At 38.7% G+C, this 23,007-nt stretch overlaps 1 protein-coding gene across 1 annotated transcript in view; it reads right to left on the reverse strand.

Moving 5' to 3' along the window:
* Positions 1 to 23,007, reverse strand: part of zfpm1 (zinc finger protein, FOG family member 1) — a 142,502-nt gene that overhangs the window by 20,304 nt on the left and 99,191 nt on the right. The window contains exon 4 of the mRNA XM_028451225.1: positions 14,105 to 14,238. Coding sequence (XP_028307026.1) covers positions 14,105 to 14,238 — 134 coding nt within the window. The remainder of the gene's footprint in view (positions 1 to 14,104; positions 14,239 to 23,007) is intronic.

Here is a 23,007-nt window from a genome sequence, read left to right on the forward strand (position 1 = left end):
GTGATACTGTATATAAATCATATTCATTTTTATCATCATTGCCGGTGTCTGGGCAGGTATTTTTTTTAAAGACTTGTTCAGGACTTGAGAAAAAAGTTTAGGACTTGGACTCTACTTGGGATTTGACTTTATAGACTCGACTGTCTAGACATGGGACTCGACTTGGGACTCGAGCATAAAGACTTGGGACTCGACTGTATAGACTTGGGACTTGACTCAAGACTCGACTGTCTAGACTTGGGACTCGACTTTATAGACTTGGGACTCGACTTGGGACTTAAGTGCAAAGACTTGGGACTTGACTTTGACTTGCAAAACAAGGACTTGGTCCCACCTCTGCAATATTCTGTATATCTCCATTGAAATAGCAGGTCATGCTATTTTAATGTGATGCCCCATCTAATGTATTCAACAAATAAACATCATCTGTGCAAAAGAACAATAGTTATTCCTTTTCATTAATGGAAACAGTGCCTTATTCCTTTTTAACATGTTGTCTCAACCAACAGCACGTCTTGTTTTCAATATAGAAAGAAAAAACCACTGCAGATCTCAACCACTATTACACCTTATGGCAAATATTAGTCAATACAATGAGTGGGCCAATCATATCTCCATCTCTAGATATTACATATGATGTGTTTGAGGCCAAAAGTTGATATAAATGACCACAAAGAAAGTTTTATTATTTAAAATCAGAATTAGAAAAAAAAACGAATTTATCCCCAAGGGGTAATTAGAAAGGCAAAGAGTAGCATATTAAAAATTAATAAATAAATAAAATAAAAACATCACTAATATTATCTATATTATTATTAAACACACACGCATACGCAGAAAACAAGGAGGTTGTAAGGTAAACTGATAATAATGATGAATAAAAACAAAAAAGCATATACATAATGTAAACAGATTTTTATATTTTTCTATTAAACAGAGGTTTTAAACATCTCCACCACACAACAGAAAAAAGAAAAAAAAACTGCCACACCTTGAGTGATTATTTTCTGAAGAGGTGTAAACTTGTCCCATGTACAGTCTAGTGTACACGTTGACTTTCTGACGGTAATCTCAATTAAACATTCAGGTATTTTTGCATTAATGACAGTTTTTCAAGTGTCAGCAACGCTCTGACTACCTTGGGTCTGCGCTGCCAGGGACTCCACCCACAGCGACTCAAAGTGACTAAAACAAGCAAAGGATGAAGTAAACAAGACAATTTGCCAAATGACACACACACAACACACACACACACGGCTCTGCTCCTTCACTATAACACAGCAGCCAACAAAGATAAGAGTGGCCTCATATCACGTCTGCTTTTTTGAACACGCCTGGAGGTGCGAGAGGTGTTATCACAAATATTTAAACATCCCAGCAGTCGGCACAGGAAGAGGGACTCTAACATGACAATCACTGCATGACACAGTAAGTTTATCTATTTGTTTGTTACTCATTTGAAATTTTATTAATATATATTAATATTAATATATATAAAACAATAAAAGTACGGCAAAGTCACATTATAAAACTAGGAAATAAATAATTAAATAAATAATTGTAAATAATATAAAAAAAAGTAATGAAAAACAAAAACAAAATACTGATGAATATTCAGAAATAAAGTATAAACAATAACAATGACAGGATTGATTATTACCAACAACAACAATATTAAGAATAGTAATAGTAATATTATTCTTATTATTTTTCTGACTTACATTTCGGTAACTTGTATTTTTTGGTTAGTTGGAACCCCTGAAACATCTACACTGAAGGTTGGAGTGTTTCTGTCAGAATCTGTGCCCATTCATTCTGCATATCATTAATGAGGTCAGGCACTGACATTGGACGAGAAGGTCTCGTTCCGATTCATCTTAACGGTGCAGGATTGAGTTGGTTGGGGTCCATGTCTTTCTGGTCCTGGCTTTGTGCACTGGTGCACAGTCATGTCAGAATAACAAAGAGCCTTGATCAAACTTTTTTCACAAAGCAGGAAGCATCACCCTGTGCAAAATGTCTCGTCTTTACTTAAGATAAGTGGTCCTAACCCAAACTAAATAAGTGACTCCAAAGACCTCGGTAGAGTCCGTGAAAACATGTTTGATACGGTTAATTGAGATAATTATCTTTTGTTTAATTTCACATTTCTCTGCTGAAGAAGTGCGTGCTGAAACCAGGCGAGGTTTACGTAATGCAAGATTTTCCTCAACATTTATAGTTTCATGGTAAATACTATTGTGAATTTGTTCTACAGTGCAGTTTAAAGGGGACATATAATGCTGAATCCACTTTTTTAGCCCTTAAATGGATTTTTTTGTATATTTAGAGTGTTTAGAAGTACAGAAAAGCTCAAATTAGTCTCTTCAGGTGCTCGTATATATCTTTATATTCTGTTTTGGTCATATTTTTCAATCTGTATCGATTTTTCTATTCTCTATTACGTCATTTGAACAATAACGTCACAGTATTTGCAGCAGAACTGCCAAATTAGTACATCAAAACCAGGTCCAACACTTCGAGCAATCCGCCATTTTTATTTCTCGCTTTTATTTTGTAGTCCAAGCTCCAGGATGCAGAAGTTACGAGAGGATAAGTCAAAATGTTTGGTTGTTGGATGTAGTAACCCACACGCTTCATTACACCGTCTCCCAGCATCAGAACCTTTTCAAAGTGCCTGGTTGACTTTTATTTTCACATAAATGTAATTTTTGTGTGCGCGAAGCACTTCAAGGATGACTGCTTCAGCAACCTCCACCAGTATAAAGAAGGATTTGCCAAAAGAGTTTGTCTGATTGAGGGTTCAATTCCTTCTATCTTTGGAGACGACGAACAGAGCACTTCGGTAAGCTGTAAATAACGCTAAAAAGTGTGATGATAAGACGTCCCTGTCATTGTTTTGTTAGCATTAGCAGTTGCACCGTCTTCATATGCTAGCGCTGTGTGCTCGTTTTAGGTTCATCATCTTCATTTTCACCTCGCTCCGCCGGGTCCGACTCTGACTCGAACATGTAAGGCTGGATGGACAAGTCTTCCGTTGTTGACATTTTGTAAATAACGTGTGAATAAACATTTTCTGTGCCGCTACATAATCGTATCTCTTCTATCAAACTACAAAAATGGCCGAACAGGGTGGAGTTGAACCGAGTGTCACCTCTGCAACCTGGAGAGGGGGCGGGGTATGAAGTGTCTCATTTGCATTTAAAGAGACCGCACCAAAACGAGTTGCTCTCAGAAGCACATCAGAAAAGGGTAGAAAAGGGGTGGAGCTATAATAATGAGGAATTCAGACCCAAGAATTGCAGTTCCGCTTTATATAGACCACAACTGTATGATTTATATGTAAAAAGGAAGGATTTAAAAGCATGATATGTCTCCTTTAAAGCTCAAGTGGGCCACAGATTAGTTGGGGAGAATTAAAGTGCATTTTTAACAATAATGTGTCCTAGTTTTCACTATAACTGACATATACAGTTTGTAAGCAACATCCAAGCAACACTTCAAAAATCCTTGATTTTATGACCATTTTTTGTAATTTTGAAGAGTTTTGTAAAAAAAAAACCTACACATCAAAAATGTGTTCAGTTATTTAATTTGCATTAAAATAAGACTGCAGTCGTGTGGTTTAGGCACTAAGGTCTCTACAAATATTGTGTCATTTTATTACATTTGTGTAATTGGAGGGACAACGATGGGAACAACTTAAATATTTGGTAATTATATGAAAATATGCATGTTTTCTCTGTCATTTTAACTTTCTCCTGTGGGCCAAACTGGATGATCTAAAGGACCGGATTTGGCCCCCATGCCTTGAGTTTGACATATGTGGTGTAGTCCGTGTCATACAACGATTTCCAAATTTTCCATTCCAGAAGGTGAAGTCTGTTATATCACAGGATTTCATATAAATATTCAGCGAGTTATATTACATTTTTTAAGTTTTTAACCTTGTTAAAGCACTTTGAGTTGCATTTTATGTATGAAAAGTGCTTTTTATGAATAAAGATTGAGTGATTAATGCATTGATTGATTGATCTTTTTTCCCACCCATTTACAAGGAAAAATTGGGTGTAAATACATGATATTGTGCCAAAACGTGCATGTGAGGGTATATTCTGTGTCATATTGGAATTTGTACTTGTTATGTTAATCTCCCCAAAAAATAATAATAATAAAAAAAAATAACTATAATAACGACTATTTTGTTTTAGAAAGAGAACTACGAAATTTCATTCAGTTTTCCGCAATCACAAAAACTCGGAAGACTTTGTACACTGAAACAGAAAATCAGATCTCTCAATTTGGATTTTTGGTCATGTTGTTGCTGATTTTAAAAGTTTTTACTGCTGATTTTATTGTTCTTATTGATTTTTAAGCTGCTGAATGTTTTCTGTTGCACGTTTTGATCATGTAAAGCTCATTGAGTTGCCTTGTGTATGAAATGTGCTGTACAAATACATTTGCCTAGCATAATATAGTGTACACAGGTATGAAGCAAATTAAATACATAATGTAAGTAAAACCAACTTGAGTCATCTCCCCCCCCAAAAAATGTACCTTAAAAAGTACATGGATGGATGGATGGATGGATGGATGGATGGATGGCTCAGTTTTTGAGTATGAGTTTCTTCTGAATGGGGCGAGCATCGCAGGAGTTGCCTCCTACTCTCCTGGTAATCACTGATTTGTCATCTTCTGAAGGAGCACCATTTTAATTAACATTCAGATGTGATGGGCGGAGGAAGAGAGAGTCTGAGAAACACTGTTGATGAGTGCTGATAAACTGCAGAGATCAAAATCAGGATGTAAACAAACCCACTTGGAGTCGCACAAACACGAGCGAGGTGGGAAAGTGATGAAAAGGGAACAAGCAGACAACAGTGATCACCTTCACGTGTCCTTCCAGCGGAGGATGGATTGAGGAGAGGTGGAGAGTAAGAAGAGAGTACCCAAAAAAGAAAGTGTTTTCAAAGCCGTGGGTGGCGCTCCTTATCGCCCCAGTTCTCCTGGAGAGATTATTGGGGGATTAGTGCAACCGCTTGTTTCTAAAACATGATGAAAAGACGTTTGGTGCGTGATAACGCTTTGAACTCCCCTACTCTTCTCCTTCTAGGATCTCGCCTCCGGATGCCTTTCCAAGAAAGACAGGATAGGGGTGGGGCGAGCGCTGTCGGCTGCTCCTGAATGAGCCCAACAATGGAGGGAGGGAGGGGGAGAGAAGTGTCTCCCCTACGGCGCATGCAACAGACTTTCACACTTTAAAGGCTTCCTTTCTTTACTCTTCATCCTAGCTCCAAATTTTACAACTCCTCTTCAACTTCCATCTAATCACGCTACACTGCCACTATCAGTTAATTGAAGAAGGATCCAATCAGAGAGAGAGAGGAGATGTAATATCAGATTTGTCACATGTGATCCAATCAGAGCAGCAGTGGTGACGGTGGGTTGCCATGGGAGGCTCGCTGAGGACGACCTATTGGTGTACGCCGTTGTAAATGTGCCACGACTTTTGACTTTTACACAAAATAAAATCAAATAAATCTAATCTAAATAAATAAAAGGGGATGTCATGACAAAACAACCAAAGGCTGTTACTCTGTTTTTTGCTTATGTGAGACATTAGTGCCAGTTTTGAGAAAAAAACCTTGTGTTTTCCATCCTTGTGGGTGAGTAGGCCTTCCAACATAACTGCTTGGATTACTTTTATAATTAAAGGTCCCATGTCATGCTGGTTTTCACCCATCTCCATTTGTTCTAAGAACCCCAAAAACAAAGTATTTGAGGTTTATTTTCCCAAACTCGCCTGTTTTCCAGAGTTTTAGCCTCTGAAAAGTCACTTTCTGAGCGACTCTACACAAACAGGCTGATTTGTGGCCTACTTATGCATGTTCATGAGTGGGTGTGTCTATAGACGGGACACTGACTTCCTCCTCCCCGCACGGTGACATAGGGCCAGAGGACGGCCCGCCCTCCTCCCACCCACTCCGTAGCCGAGCTTATGCTGCTTTGTAAACACGAGACAGAGCGTGGGGGCGGGACGTTCACTGCTACATACGTAGACTGTAGAAAATACATACATAGCACTGTGGGAGGGACGCTGAAATGCTCACCTTTGTGGGCGTGTCTGTTTACATGTCTGTCACGGCAGAGAGCTTCCTGGAGGCGGGGCTTCTCCAGCTCAGTGCCGCGTCAAATTCGTCATCAAAGTGGGAATGCGTCATCAAATTGTAGCGAGGTGTTTGGGCTCACTTTCTGTCTTTAACTAGTTTTTATTCAGGTTTTTTTCTAGTCAGATGTTTGTGGAATCACCATGACCTGAGTGTACAAGTCCAATCATATTGTGGTCACAAATTACTCGTCCAATAACCAAAGGGTTGGGGGTTCGAATCTTGCTCTATCCAAGTCATTGTCGTTGTGTCCTCGTGCAAGGCACTTTACAAACATTGCCTGGCATTAATGGGTTTGAATTGAAATTATGCTATTTTGTGTGCACATTATACTTATTTTGTGGCCTCAAAGTAGTGTTTCATGCACAAAAAACATTATTTCATGGCCACAATGATTTTTTTTTAAACTATGTCATGCTTGGGGCTCCATGATTAATAATAAAAGTGCATTTGTGGCATTTAGCACCCATGACTTTGAGCCAGAATTGCCTTTCTGGTAAAACTGTGTTGGAAAAAAACTATTAAGTTCTAATGTTTTGCTCATAGCCCTAGTGTTCAGTTTTGAACATGAACTGCTGACAAAATTTGTGAGAACACAGTGCAGAGTTCGACTTTGCTCGTGCAGACGTGCACAAATCTACATCCATAGTTGTTCACTCAACCAAAAAAGCTGAGCCTCCATCAGTAAACATTATTTTCCCTGTTCTCAAGTCCAACAGCCATATCGGGCCGAACATATTTAAACAGATCAAAGGTTTAATGCCTTCTTCTCAGGAGATGCAAATGGCAGGATTTCCATATGACAGAGTGGTTAACGCATCAGTAATCTAATGAAGGGGATGTGTGGGAGACGAGGAACCGGATCTGTCGGCACCACGCCCCGACTTTTCCCAACGACACCCTCCACCCTCCTGATAACACACACGCTACGACACCATCAAACTAATCACCTCATGTGATTGTTGGTGCACAGGATGATGTTTGAACATGTGAGCGGGCTTAGAAGATGATCAAACGAGGGAATAAATAAATGATAGGAAAATTTGATATGAAATAATCCACTGGAAACAGCATTAAAAATCACTGTATTATTTAATCATCTGAATGCATGTGGCACCTAAATGTGGATGTATTTTTTAATGCAATGCTAATATTGTTGGGATTCTGAGTATTTCAGGATTAATTTCCACATTAATGCAATTGCGGACGGAATTGACCAAAGAAATGGAATGATGTCATCAGGATAATTTAAATTAGGTTAATTTAAATTAAGTTGATTAAACCTGCTCAGATTCAATAAATAATTGATCCCTGAGGGGAAATTGGGTGACATTACATATAAACAATTAAAAAGGAGGAGTCAGAAAAATCCATGTCAGTTCCACTTTTATCTATTTTAAATTACATTGTTATTTTTGACAAACATTTTTGTTTAATTATGGTTTTCTCTTTTTTTATTTTTTTTTATTTGGTTTCCTCACGGGAGTTAAAAACTAATATTTTCTGAAAAAAAATGAAATTTAATTTTAAAAACAATGAATGTAGAAAACATCATTTTTAATCATATATTCCTCCTAAGCCTGTTTGTCTAATTATACGTACCCCCTCCCTATATCAAAAGTACCTTCTTTATATTTGTTATACACTGTTTATATTTGTTAGCTGGCCACGCTGAGCTCTCTCCTCTGTTTAAAATATGAATACTTGAAAAATCCAAAACGTGAAATATCAACAATTTTAACTGATCTGATGTACCCATAGGAGTACGCATACCCCTGGTTGAAAATCACAGGTCTATTTAGACTCCAATAAAGTTCAATAAAGCATTTTTGATAGACATTTGATGAAAGACAATGTTGTTTTCCTTTTTATGCAAATTCTCCCTGAAAAGCGTATTTTCATCATGTAGCTGTGGAAAAAATAGTTTAAGATGCATTTGTTATGGCATGTATAATTAGATGTAAAAAATCCTCTTAATACAAATATATGGACATGTAAGAGGTTTAAATTATATATGGAAGAAAACAAGCAGTGCACTGGAGGAAAGAAATTATGAAAAGCAATATCAAAATAAAAATAAATATCAAAGCAGCTCTGAAAGAGTTGGAATGATGTAAGAAGCCAACAAAGGGACACACACAAAAAACGTTTTAAATAAATAAGTAATAAATAATACAGCTACGCAAGTGCGTAAATACATGGAGTTCTGTTACATGGAAGTGATGCTGGTGTTGTCGGCAGCAGATTTTGGTACACCTGCCTCACTTCTGTATATCTACAGTACACGCTCACTTTAAACTGTTCATGCTCACGTCAAAGTTTTACTTGCGTACATAAAACATATTTAATAAAATATGAATATTCTTGTCACTTTAGCGGCTCAGGCGTATAAAATGATCATTACATCAAAACAATAAAATTAAAGTTAACAGCCTAACCTAATTCTACCACTTTCTCTATAATTGTAAAATACAAACCTTCCTGCTATTGATATAGCGATACGTGTAGATAGAGGTTCCCGATCCGATATTGATATCGGTCCGATATCAGCCAGAAAACGAATATCAGATTTTATCTTACAGCATCTAAAATCACCGATATAAGCTCTTCGATAAAATTTCCGCTCCAGCACTTCTATCCATTGGTGACTGTGGTTCACACTCCAACAAAGTAACCTATTGTTTCTGACTATTGTTCTCTGTTTGAGTAACATCACTTGATCAAGCCTTTTCTAACATTCCACACTACAAAATAAGTAATAAAATATCTATGGTTTGTGCTGATCTGATATCGGATCAATATCCGTATCGGCCAATACGCAAGGCTGCAATATCGGTATCATATCGGAAGTGAAAAAGTCATATCAGGACATCCCTACATGTAGATATAGTTTTTCACATTCAGTACGCTCGATATAGAAAAGGACAATATGGTTTACATGAATAGAACTTTGTTCTAATGCTTATATTTGCTACATATCTATATATTCATATCTGCCTCTCTCTCTCTGTCTCACACACACACACATCCACTCCTCTTTCTGCTCCGCCTCTCTCCCTCAGAGCGAACGGCCACGCCCTCACTCACAGGACACAGACAAGTGTGTGTCTGATGTGCAGCATCTCCAACAGCAGCATGAGTTTCCAGCAAGTGTTTAACCCAGACCGTGAAGTCTCTCCAGGCTCCTGCTCTGACCAAAACCATGCTACAGAACTCACTCACACATGCTGTCCTTTAGAGAGACACAGACTAAAGTGATGCAACATGTTGTTGATGTGCAGCTGCTTTTAATAAAAGTACCTGTGTGGCACCTTGCACCAATGGCTGTGGCTCTCTTTCAGGTAAATCGTAGTATAGTTTTACATGTCAGTAGATGCCTCTGAGGAAGACTGACAGATGGCAGTCGAAACATGTTCATGAAGATCAAAGGAAATTTCAAAGTGAATTTCCTGAAATAAGTTGTCTGAATAAATGAAACCTAAACATATCATTTAAAAAAAGAAGACAAAATGAACTTGCTGGAATTAAATCTTAGTAGTTGTTTGTGGTGTAAAAATAATTGTATCCTGTTACTATGGTAACAGGCTAGCCATCCATGACTTTGTTCTAACTTGACTTTTAAACTCTGCGTCTAGCGTCTGTCCCCACACAGGAAGGCACAGAGAAAACTCTTTTCCCTTCAGTTATAAAATCCACCTCCTGACAGTTCAGAGCAGGAGGAGATGAGCAGATTTGTCCTTTCCAACACAGTGAGGGAGGAGAGCCCTGACCCCTGCTGACCCACATAGGGGGGGGACCGAGGAGGGGGAGGATGTGGAGTGACGGGTGAGAAACACAGGAGGAATGTGAGATTACAGCCACTATCTCCTCATAGATAGAGAAGGTCCATCTCCTCACTCCTTCAGTCCGCAGATAGGAGAGAGGGAGGAAGGGGAGGGGAGGAAGAGGACAAAAAAATGAGGAAGAGGGAGAAAATGGGGTTTTATGTGTCAGGAATGAGATGTTTTCCATATAATTGCAAAGCACGTGAGAAGAAAAGAAACAGACTTTACAGTTTGGAGGAGTTTAAAATGGGTCCTGATGAGGGAGGAGAAGAACAAAAGGTGATGGGTGAACCAGCACGCACGCGCACACGCACACGCGCACACGCACACACACACAAAAGGTGCAGGCATGTATTTGTGCGCTCAGAGCCGCACTGATAATAAACGAAATGTTAGAAATGAGAGCCTATCAAGTAGGAATCACTCACTGGGGTTTGTTGTCCAGGAGGATGGCGCCATGTGGAGATAAAAGACAGGCGGACGTCTGGGGAGGACAGAGAGAGGAGAGGAGAGGAGAGGAGAGGAGAGGACAGAGAGAGGAGAGGAGAGGAGAGGACAGAGAGCGGAGAGGAGAGGAGAGGAGAGGACAGAGCGAAATAGGATGGGAGGAGAGGATAAGGATGAACAAGTTTTGAAAATGCGTGGTTATCTAAAGTGTAACTAAACCCCTGCTTTCTCCTGACCTGCCACTAGGAGGGAAATTCAAAAAATACCTTGATTATGGGCGGGGCTCCTGGATCAGTTAAGACACGCCCAGTCTATCTATCTATAAAGCAAGGAATCTCTGTCTGTGTCTGTGTGTGTGTTCCTCAAATATCTCTGTGAATCAGGCTCAGATCGACCTGAGACTTTCAACATGGCTGCTGCTTGGTTCAAAGGTGTGCAACGTCACAAAATTGTCCACCGGGAGCAAACAATTGAGCCTTTGCTGGCTTTGATCACGCAGCACAGTTGGCTGAGTGAGAGGGTTAGAGGCAACCTTTGGGCGCACCAGAGCCAATCAGCCAGTGGGCAGCAGGGGAGAGGGCGGACGGTGTCCAGCCGGGGACAGCCTGTCCCTGGCGGAAACCCGGGGCTGTTTAATTCAGAAAATTTTTTTCATTAGGAATTAAGTGTTTACAAGGTTAGTTTAAAGAGGATTTAACTTTTATTCTGAATTAAACAGGAATTAAAGCTCCCTTGTAAACAATCCATGAAAAAGCTACTTAACCTCCCACTTTTTTATAGACATTTTCCTATGGACACTGCACTAGTACTATAAAATCTCAAATGAACAATCTATGCTATGCTAACTAGCTACTCATTACTCAATACACCTCTCTATTCACTCTTCTCTCAATCCAACCTACTCACCACAGATTGTAGAGCCCACAGATGCTGATTTTTATAAAAGGGGTGGGGCTAACGGTGCTTGTTTGTGAAGCAAGCTGGTCCCAAAATGTCACATGATCTTGTTCTCAGCCAATAGCAAAAGTTGATTGTAATAGCTGGGTTTCAACCCATAGAGGGCAGTCACTGACATTTTACAACTAAATATGACAAATTGAAATACTTTGACTAAAATGTTGAGCGTTGGACCAGAATTAATCAACAGTGCTACTTTATACCCAAATACATTTGTATTCAGCAGAAAAAAGTGATTTTGGGGTTTAGTTACACTAAGTTGTTTTTGGCTTTTAACTGCAAAACTAAGATACTTTACTCATTAGTACAGAAATATGTTTTGCTTTATTGAGCTCTTGTTTAACAGTTACCTCCAATTATATTTCAACAAGTTCATTTTGTCTTCTTTTTTTAAATAATATGTTTCATTTATTCAGGCAACTGTTGACTGCTAACTGTCAGTCTTCCTCAGAGGTGATTGCTTCGATTGGAAAGCATCAAAGCATCTACTGATCACTTTCATGTGTCCTTGTGGGTTATTTCTGGGTATGGCCAACCTGAGAGCTCTGTCAGACTGGCCACGCCCCCTTTCACCCGATGGGGACGACAGGGGGCGTGACAGTCGAAACATGTCAGGAGATCAAGTTTCCTGAAAAAAAGTTGTCTGAATAAACAGAACCGTAACATACCTTCAATTATCTTTGTTAGCTAATTTTTTTTAACCCAGAGCATTTAAACTAGAGCTACTGATATTTAACATACAATATTCTACACTATTTACTAAATGATGAAGGAAAACAGAAGAAACTTTCCGTGTAGCCCTTATAAACCCACATCAGTTGGTTTGTTACTGATTGAAATTAAAATAAGTTTGATTGACAGTTGAACTGGTGAAGCGCTGAAGTGTCCGTGCCAGGAAGCTGTGACCGGCAGCGCCTGCACTAAATGATTAGATGGAGTCACACATGATCCACAGCCTCTGATACAGCTCCATCCGGTCCCACACACACACACACAGGCTGCACACATTTCCAACCACATGCATGAACGTCCAGGGTTTTGTCTTTGTCATCTGACCTCTGACCTGACCAATCAGATCCTCAGTGCTGCACAAACCCTTCAGAATATTACCTTTTACGTGTCAAACTCAAGGCCCGGGGGCCAAATCCGGCCCTTTAGAGCATCAAATTCATCCCGCTTGAGAAAGTAAACAAAAGCAAAAAACATCAAACAATTTGTAAATTACCAACTAATTCAGTTGTAGATTAGGGCTGCAACTAATGACTATTTCAATAGTCGACTAGTCCTTGATTATTGAAACGATTAATCGACTAATCTGATGATAAATCGTACAATTATTTGCTCTATGTTGCTACAATCTTTTAATTGTGGCTTGGGACAGGTCAGCTTTTTTTATATTGTGTCAAGTAGGGATGTAACGATTCACTCAACTCCCGTTACGATTCGATTCACGGTACTGGGTTCACGATATGATTCGATTCACGATACGATTCTCTCACGATTTATTTTACAAAATGGGACTGTACACAAATGACTGAAAAATATTCCTTTATTTTTTGGGGGAAATACTGTTCTATTTTCCTTTTATTTTTCATTATCAAAATAATCCCTTGATAAACTATTCAAAACAATGCAATTTAACTAAAAATAAATCTTGAATGAAATAACTAAAGGAATAATACAAATGAAGAAGAAGCCTATTAATTTAAATTCTGGTTCTATAGTAAAGAATGCAAAACTACATAAAAGTTCTTTTTCTTTTTAAAATGCAACTGAAAATGTATTTTGTGCCTTAACAATTGGACTTTAAAAAACAAAAAAACAGTCATTGAACTGATTTACATCAGATATTTGTTTGGACCAGCAGAGGCATGCAGATTCTTGCAGTGAAGAAGAGATGCTATGCTAGTAGACAGAGCTAATAGAAAAACATGACTTTTACAGATATTCACGTGATATTACAGATATTCTTTCGGCGCTAAAGGGGTAAGGAATCATTTATGAACATGTTTAAAAGTAGAAGGCGGCCAGAAAGAAAGTAGTAGCAGATTCTGCCCGCCGCGTACGCTGCTGGACAAAAGAAGGGACAAATATATAGATTCAATTTTCAAGTATCGATGTCAACCGTGATACCTATGATTCGATTTTTAACTGCCTTACGATTAATAGTTACACCCCTAGTGTCAAGGGTTCAATACTCTCAGACTAGGGATGGGTGATATAGACTAAAAATGTATCCTGATAATTTGTGGTATTTATCACAGTAACAATAAAAATTACAATAAATAAAAACAAAATACATAATTAAAACTATTCCCAACTTAAAGTGTAAACAGGTTCCTTACAAACACAAAAGAAATTCAATAGCTCAACACCAGAATCTGATTCAGAAATAGCATTTACACATCAAAAATAGCGACAATAGCTGCCGACTTAAATAGTTATATTTCATGGGCTGATATTTTATGGAATATATTTGTGCACGTGGGTCACTATTAGTGTCATTTACATCCTAATTGATAATAAAATGGGGCGGAGCTGCCAGAGAATAATAAGTTGTTGACAAAAGACTTAGAGGCAATGTTGGCCCATGGAACAAGCTTTTTAGGGGCAATCTTGGCTAAATTGAGGGCGTAACGTGCATACAGCTCTCAGCAAAGATATATAGAAGGTGAGATGAGCCACAAAAAAATTTGATATTCCTCGTACCTCTGTGTCCTGATGGTCAGCGCTGGTCTCTGACTGCACAGTCCCAGTGTAGGGGCCCCATGTTGTGTCTGGATGAAGGTCCCTCACTGCCACTACGCTGCTGTCACCTCCATCACCACTGAACTGGAGCTCATCTGTAGAGAAAAGAGACCTCAGCATCAGCATCTTTCACACTCACACAGATAACAGACATTATTTTTAATGTGCAAGTTGTTATAATCAAACAAATATACAGTATATCAAGTCTGCCACTGTTTCTCTTTATGAATTTTGAAACTCAGGACTGCAGAAGTAACTTCACATTTAATAGAGTACTATAGGTTTTCAACTAATGCAGAGAAAAGCAGAGCTACATCTGTAAATGTATTTCTGTACATGCATGAATTCAAAATGAAGTCGCTTTCACATTGAGCTATGTACATATAATACATTATTACGGTCTCAAAATTTGGGAAGTTGGGTCAGTTGTCATCGGTAAGCACCTAAACCACTGAGAAAACATGAATAATAATCACAAGAAACAGTTGTAAAAAAAACTATTCAATGGTTTTAAATTTTGGGGATATTATTAAGAAAGAGGATTAGAAAACTAACCATTTTTTGGTATAAATAGAGTGTTGAATTTCACAATAAAGTCACAATAAAGGAATTATAAGTCAGTACTGAATAGGTTGCAGTAGGATAATAATAATAATAATAATAATAATAATAATAATAATAATAATAATAATAATAATAATAATAATAATAATAATACAAAGAACATGTTGTATCCTAATACCACTAAAAGTTTTTTCAAAAGTGAAAATACAATAATATAAATTGTATAATGTCTAATGTACATGTTTACATATTTACAAGTAATTAAATTAATTATATATATAATTAATATTTTTTATAGGGAAAAAAGACACACACAAAAAAATTGCATTTGGAAAAATAAACATGTTTTTATTTGACTTTAACTCTGAGCAAACTTACATACCATCTCTGAGTGAGAGCTTTTCAAGTCCATAAGAATATTAAAAAATAAAATAAATGAAATGAATTTGAGACACAACTTGTACAATAGTAGATCTGGTGACATTTTAATAGTGCAATGTACCGTACAGTAATTAATCATCCATGTTGAACATGATGGTGTTGAACTTTATGAGACACTTGTAAAACACACACACACACGAGCACGCCCACACGCACACACACACAGCATGAACTTGACCCCGACCCCCGGAGCAGGGGGAGTGTGATGCTAGCAGGAGGCGCAGCAGCGTGCGTCCCAGCCCGTTCAGAGGAAGGCGGGGTTCTTCTGGTCCTTCTGGTGTACTTCCTCAAAGTGAAAAGATAAGTGCAGCAGGATGGCAGTGACGGCTGTGGTCTGAGCTAGATAGAGCCTAGCGATAGCCGCTACGCAGGACTGATTCATCTGCTGGAAAAAAAAACACATCAGACAGCTGGGAGTGCAGAGGGCTGCAGTTTGGAGAAGTGTCCGATCATCGTAGGATAAATGAAGCAGCAGCAGCAGCACTGAGAACTGCAGGATGGGATTAACACTGGCTGCTGTGGTTACACCACCCGCCTCGGGGGCTTTGCTTCCATAGGAACATCTGAGTTTCTGTTTCTCTCTCTGATCAAAAAACCACATTCAGACAGAAAACTCTTCTCCTCCTCTTCCTTAACATCTCATCCCTGGTTCAGGAGGCGGTTTCGGGGGGGTCGGACTAAAGTGGTGAGCCTGATAAGAGTGTTTGTCTAACACTCTCCATGTCAAAACACTCATCTATCTTCTCTGTATCTATCCCCACCAGAGAACAACGGACAGACGCTGATAAAATGGGTTTCCCACAGCGGGTGGAGGACAAGGAGGAGGAGGAGGGAACAGGAAGGAGTGTGGTTTGCAGAAGACGGTGCAGTTTTGAGGTCGTCCAATTGAAAAGATCCTTTAAACCTTTGAGAAATCGATCAGTTCACTCAACAACCATAATGTGTGTGAGCATCATGCATACAAAGTGTGTATTTCACAAAAGTATGCACCACTAGCAAAGATTCAGGGCTCAAAAAATGTGAAAAAGTTACAAGCTCCAACAAAACTATACAAAATTATTTAAAAAAAAATAGGTTTCACACCACTCCAGAAGCTTTATGGATGTGCAAAAAGAAGACAACCACAGACAAAAGTTAACTAAGAGAGTTTAAATAGCTGTATCATAAAAGATCTATACCACTCAGCAAGCTCCAGGACACAAACGTCTCACATAAAATGTGCAAAAGGTTTAGAGAACTCAACATTTGGGTATAGAAATGCATTATAGTTTAAAGCAGAGGTCACCAACATGGTGCTCGTGGGCACCAGGTAGTCCGCATGGACCATGTGAGGTGCTCGGCTTAAAAAATTACACAGATAAATACAGATGTAGTCAGTGCCTTTGTAGATGTACATCTGCCATGAACACTAGGGTTGGGTGGGCAGGGGGCGTTGCACATCAAGACCACCAATGTCGACACCAATGACAATTTCATATGTTTCTACTGACAAGTGTTAATCTAACAAAATCAACATCGCAAAACACCATTAAAGAAACTTAAACAATTATTTAATATAGCCTCCATACTCTCCCAACAAGATATAACTCATGACACGGCAGCGCATCTGTTGTTTGTGTTGGAAATACAGAAACACGAAGACAACAACAACCACTCAGAACAGCCTCAGTGAGACACACCCACAAAGTCAGTCCTTCCTTTTGTTCCATTCACTGTAGAAAGTATGAAACATTTTCTGACTTTCTCTTTGCTGAAGGTCTGGTAGCTCAGGTGTTGGTCTCCCATCTTTTAAAAGCTGTTGTTTTTCCTCAAAAAAAGCTTCTTTATCGTCTCTAGCGCTGTCATCCTGCCTGTAGTGTTATCCCGCCCACTAGCTAGAGAACGTAGTAGCAGCCATGCTGCATCAATTCACTAATGCACTGTGAACGTACGTATAGCATTTAGCATAGCACAGTTACATCCAAAGGCAGCGTAGAGAGCTGCCTTTTTATGTAAATGGTTTTCATCTTGGGGAACTAACTACGCATGCGCAAAGACGTAAAAACACACGCTATGGAAACAGAGGCAGAGCAGCAACATGCTTTTGAGAAGGGGTGTGGCCTCCTCCTGCCTTACAGTGGAGTGAGACTGTGCAGCGTGTCTGCCGTACCAGGAAATAGCGCTGTTAAGTCATTTGGGCTATGAAACGCACAACAGGTTGACACTTTCAAACTTATAGGTACTGTACGCTATCGGAAATTGAAAAATAAATAATTTATAATTATGTTATAATAGAAATAAATTATCAAAATATCAATTCACCCTTGGGTAGGCACTGCCTACCTTGCCTACCCTGATTGCACGTCACTGAGTTACATACTGCTGCACTTTACAGGTTTTCGTATGAAATTAACCATCTTTAAATGTTTTTTTTTCATTGAAACGTATTTATTTATTTTATTTATTTACTCGTTTATTTAATAGGGACAGTGTACAATAATATCCAGATAGAAAATGTACCAAATTTAGCCAGAAGGCTATTTTTCATCTGTAGTCCCTGGACAGAATGTTCAAATGTCACCCTAAAAGAATACAAATTGAAGGTAATATACAATAAAATATACAGTGAAAAATGGAATTACATTGTGACAAATGTTTTCAGGTGTCACAGATTTGGTATATGGGTTGTTTTAAAAAAATGCAAAGTGGAGTTTAATAATGGTTCAGTTTTATGATTATTTAAAGCTGTTAGTGGTTAATAAAATAGGAACATCATGTTTTGCTGTAAAACAATTGTTGTTGTATGTGTTGCACCTTAAAAGTTTTTAGTGAAAAGGTGAACATTTCGTGTTTTTTAATGTGGTAGCCCTTTGGACTATTCACTAGTTTCAGAAAGGTTGGTGACCCCTGGTTGAAGTGTCTAATTCAGGGATTTGTGGAACCAGGTCAGGCTGAGCTGAATATTTTATTCATCAGCTCAACTCTGAGATGAGCGAGAAGAAGGAAACCCAAGCTGGACTAACTGTGAACACGTGTCAGTTCAGTCTGAGCTGGGTCGGCGTCACATTTCAATCCACAGCCCAACAGCAGAGTGCAGAGTCCACTGATGGAGCCCGACTGTGGCCACAGTGACCTTCCTTATCTCAGCACTGCATCAATGTCCACTGTGCCTCCACGTGATTGGACGATCCCTCAGCTAAAGAGTGCGTTATCAGGACCAGCGCCTCTGATGGAGGATCTGACCCCAGAAAGCCACCAGAGAAGTGAACTTCTGAGCAGGTATTAAAGCTCCTCCTGAAATGATTGATGTCCTGGTTCGTGACCTGTTGCCTCAGACGTTTTCATGTCACCTTTGTGTCGCCACCTCGGGTCCAGGTCACAGATAAATACTACAATCTTTAAACTGATTCAAGCAAACCTGCCACTAATAAGTGATACTTCATGTACTTTATTTATTTATTTGCAGAGGACAGTGCACGTTAATGAACACCAGGACAATACTCTGTGTAAATGTTTTAGCCAGATTTAGCAATGAGCTACTTTTTATCCGTAGTCCTCATACCAGGGTGTTCTAAGGGTAGGGGGCAACCGTCAACTCACAATTTAGTTTAATAAATTAATTTACTAAAACCATAATAAAGCTGTAAATAAGTCAGTCATACTCAACATGTGGCTCTTTATGTCTTAATTTGAATCATTATTCACCCAGAAAACCATAAAAGAGGGGAACTTTTTTTTTAACCCCTCTTTACCTTTTTCTTTGGCCATTTTGCAACTTCCCCTGTCCAATGTTTGCCTCTTTTCCAAAAAGGTTGACACTTTCTAGTTTTTTCAGATTTCAGCTTCCTTTTGCCAATAAATATCCCTTTTTCATAATTTTTTCAAGTTTTTTTTTGACACTTTTATCCAATTTTTGTTGATTCTTTAACCATTTTTAGGCCACGCTACCGGACTCAAAACGCCACTCACGTTGTTGTTGTTGTTGTTGTTGTTGTTGTTGTTGTTGTTGTTGTTGTTGTTGTTGTTGTTGTTGTTGTTGTTGTTGTTGTTGTTGTTGTTGTTGTTGTTGTTGTTGTTGTTGTTGTTGTTGTTGTTGTTGTTGTTGTTGTTGTTGTTGTTGTTGTTGTTGCTGCTTACACTAGTTAAAATCACTACTCCTCTGTTATTCGTGAACAGATCGGGCTGAAATTTGGTAGCTATAATCTATGGATGTGTACGCATCGATAGAAAAACAAAAACCAAAGTCGATTTCTCATTTATTTGTGAGTAAAATATTACAACAGTTGGTGGTACCGAATTATTGGCAAATAACAATATATAAATGAGGCCCATTACCCCGTACGTGTCATGGGGGCGCCAGGGGGCCCCATTTTTCAAAAAATACTCTATGAGTGAATATGATGAGACACTCGGAGCCCTTTTTTGAAAGGGGGCCCAGGGGCCCACCCCTATTTCCTGTAATTTCCAAATTTATGGGAACATGGTCATGTGATATATCGTTTCAAATGTAATTCAACATAGATTACAATTATGCCTCGCACAATTCGATTAGGGGCCCAGCACTGTTTTTTCGGCAATTTCCATTAAAGTCGTTTTCTCAATTATTTGTGAGTCAAATATTGCGACAGTTGGTGGTACCGAATCATTGACACATACCAATATATGAATGGGGCCCATTACTCCGTAGGTGCCACAGGGGCCCCATTTTTCAAATGACAACTCCTCTGTTAATGCTCGTTAAATCGGGCTGTAATTTGATATGAATATTCTATGAGCGGATGTCAAGAGCCTCTCAGAGACCTTTTTTTACTCAGTGGAACCGAGTCATTTGATTGAATTCTCGTTAACGTGGTACATGCTATTCAGTGTGGAGATGTTCCGCGGGCCCGGCCGTAGTTTATCCGAACTTGTTCTGCCACTTTTCAACCAAATGAGATACCCTTTGCCTAATAAATAACAACTGTTTCCCTACATTTAGCCTCTTTTTACTCCACATCGCTGCCTTTTTTCACTATTGCTTGCCACATTTTGTTCATTTAAGCTACCTATTACATACCACCTGTTTCGTCTTTTTTGTCATTTGGCCACTCTTGACTGCTTTGGGCCCATTTTAGTCACTTTTTACTCTTTTCTTGCCACGTTTTTGCCACTTTTGTCACTTTATTTACACTCTATTCATCGCTGTTAACTCTTTGTTTACCTTCTTGGAACAGCAGCTTCATCAAATGGCTGGCTGCGATTGGCTTGATCACCATTCAATCAACCATCATCAATCTAACTGAACCAATACTGTACGTTTTCAACAATTAATTTCTCTGTAAAAAGTGCCTCATACATTTAAGACAATGACAATAAAAGATACAGACATGGGCATAATATACACATGAACATGGACAAAATATTTACATTATTTACAACCAACCGAAGCAATTTCTTATTGATATAAAAACTTACATGGATGATCACATGACTGATTTGTTTTGAACCATTTTTCAGCTCTTTTTTTAAAAGCTGTAAAGGTGGAACAGTCTCGAGCGGTGATTGAAAGATATTTTCCGATAACACAGGAAGCATTTATGCGCACATTGATCATTATTTCTTTCATTTATCTTGTGTACCCTGGGTACAAACTGAGTTTGCTGGTGTTTAGTTCACACTTTGGTTCAACTGTGGGATGAAACCACAATACTCCAAGTAAACCAATGCACACTGGGAGAACCTGCAAACCTGTCCTCAGCATTACATCAATACTTAATATAGAAAAAGGCAGGACCAGTTATGTGAATATATTTATATAGACCATGAAGTATGTCCAGGCTCCTGCCCCAAAACAAGCAACACTACACAACTCACTCACAGGTGCTGTCCCTTAGAGAAATACAGACTGATGTAACTACACACAAACTAAAGCAGAACCACGGATATATGATAAAAGTGCCGTTGTGGCATTTTGCAGCAATGACTTTGACTCAGAATCCTACTTCTGGTAAAACTTTATTGTGGAACAATTATTGAGATGATTTTTAGTTCATATCACCCATTACAAACCCATCCAATGCAACCTGCACACAGTGCAGACCCAGCTCTCCATCCTAGGAGACCAACCCAGGGCCATCATGCTTTGGACAGACCGTTCAGTAATAAATACAGGGTACAGTATAGATTAGGTTTTTATTGCCGGGAGGACTTAAAGGAAGCTTCTCATGTTAGCAGTGAAAGTGCTATTACAACATGTCTGCTAATGAGAGCTGCTCGCTAATCCCAACAGGTTCACTGGATTACTAACAGGCTTCCAACACTTCTAATCCCTGTTAACTACCTTTTCCTGCCCACCACAGACCTGCATAATAACCACTGTTCTTATCAATAGAGGGGCTGCTACTGCTGCTATAGTCGCTATGTATGATACTACGGTGGAGGTGGTATCACACAGAGCCAGCACACACACACACACACACACACACACACACGCTTATCAATACACATGCTTCAGCAGCTACTGAGGCATCCAGACCTCTGTGACAATGAAACAATCAGTCCGTCATTAATGAAATGACTAACACAATTAACATATGGGATGGTGGGGGTGACGAGTGGTAAAGGGGGGGTGGTGGTGGTGGGGGGTCCGATCTGAAGGTGGCGGTGATGATGCAGGATTTATGGATCACTGCTGCTATTGGTGAAGCTGTGACACTTTAATTAGTGAGTCGTCTCAGTGGGAATTACACAAACTAAAGCTTATGTAGGGCCTAATTTACAGAGGTGAAAGTAATGGATTACAAACACTCACGTTACTGTAATTGAGTTGCTTAAGTCATTTTCTAAATCAGTAGTTTTACTTGTATTTAAGTATGTTTTAAAAGAAATAAAGTAATTAATTACATTTCTAACCCAACCATTACTGAGTAAATTATTATTTTTTGTGATTATATTTTTTATTTGCGTTTCATGGCACATTGAACATAATCTAAAAGTTCTTAGTTGTGCCATTTCTGATCATCTCTCAGCCACGTTCTATGGGTCAGTTTGTGGTTTCTACCCATTATGTTGTTACTTTTATAGAGTTCATAAATGAAGCTATACTTAGAGCCTGAGAATCTTGTCAAACCTTTTATTTAATACAGATGCGCTTTGTGGAAAATAAATTAAATTTAAGAGAGATAAATGAAGAGATTTGGTCTCTTCCTTTTTAAGTTTATACATGAGATGTTTACTGTATGCAAGGGAACTATGGCAAGATTTATTACCAACAATAAATGTGTGTGGGGGTGAAAATAACCCGTTACTTTTACTTTGAGTACTATCTAATTGAGCTACTTTTTACTTGTACTTGAGTATTTTACTTATGATTTATTTGTACATGAGTACAATCAAGTAACAGTACTTCTACTTGAGTAGGATACATCAGTACTCTTTACACATCTGCTAATTTAAGACTTGATGGTGTTTAAAACACAACAACCAGGCAACACTCAGACTCAGTCACCAGTTAAACCAAGTTACCATTTTATTTGAAACTCGAGTCACTCATCACATGTTAACGTTCCTCCACAGAATGACATAATGAGACTCAAAATGAGTCGAGTGTTACTCTGTGAACAACTTCTTGAGGGTTTTAGCAATCTGGTCAATGCTCAACAGCATAAGTTGAGTTTGAAGGGGCGGGGGTTCATTTTCGCTCTAACACAAGATATGGTATTTATTTAAAGTGCATTATGACATGCTCAATTGGAAACCTGGACATTTTCATGGTGAATCCTTTCAAAATCCCGCTGACTTTAAACACTTTCTTTTTGTTTTTCACAGAAATGCGTCTCATATCACTTTAAAAAGGTACGTGTAGCTTTGTGTTCAAATACAGGATGAGTCTGTTTTTTAAG

This window comes from Gouania willdenowi, chromosome 6 (assembly GCF_900634775.1).
Source record: "Gouania willdenowi chromosome 6, fGouWil2.1, whole genome shotgun sequence".
Lineage (NCBI taxonomy): Eukaryota > Metazoa > Chordata > Actinopteri > Blenniiformes > Gobiesocidae > Gouania > Gouania willdenowi.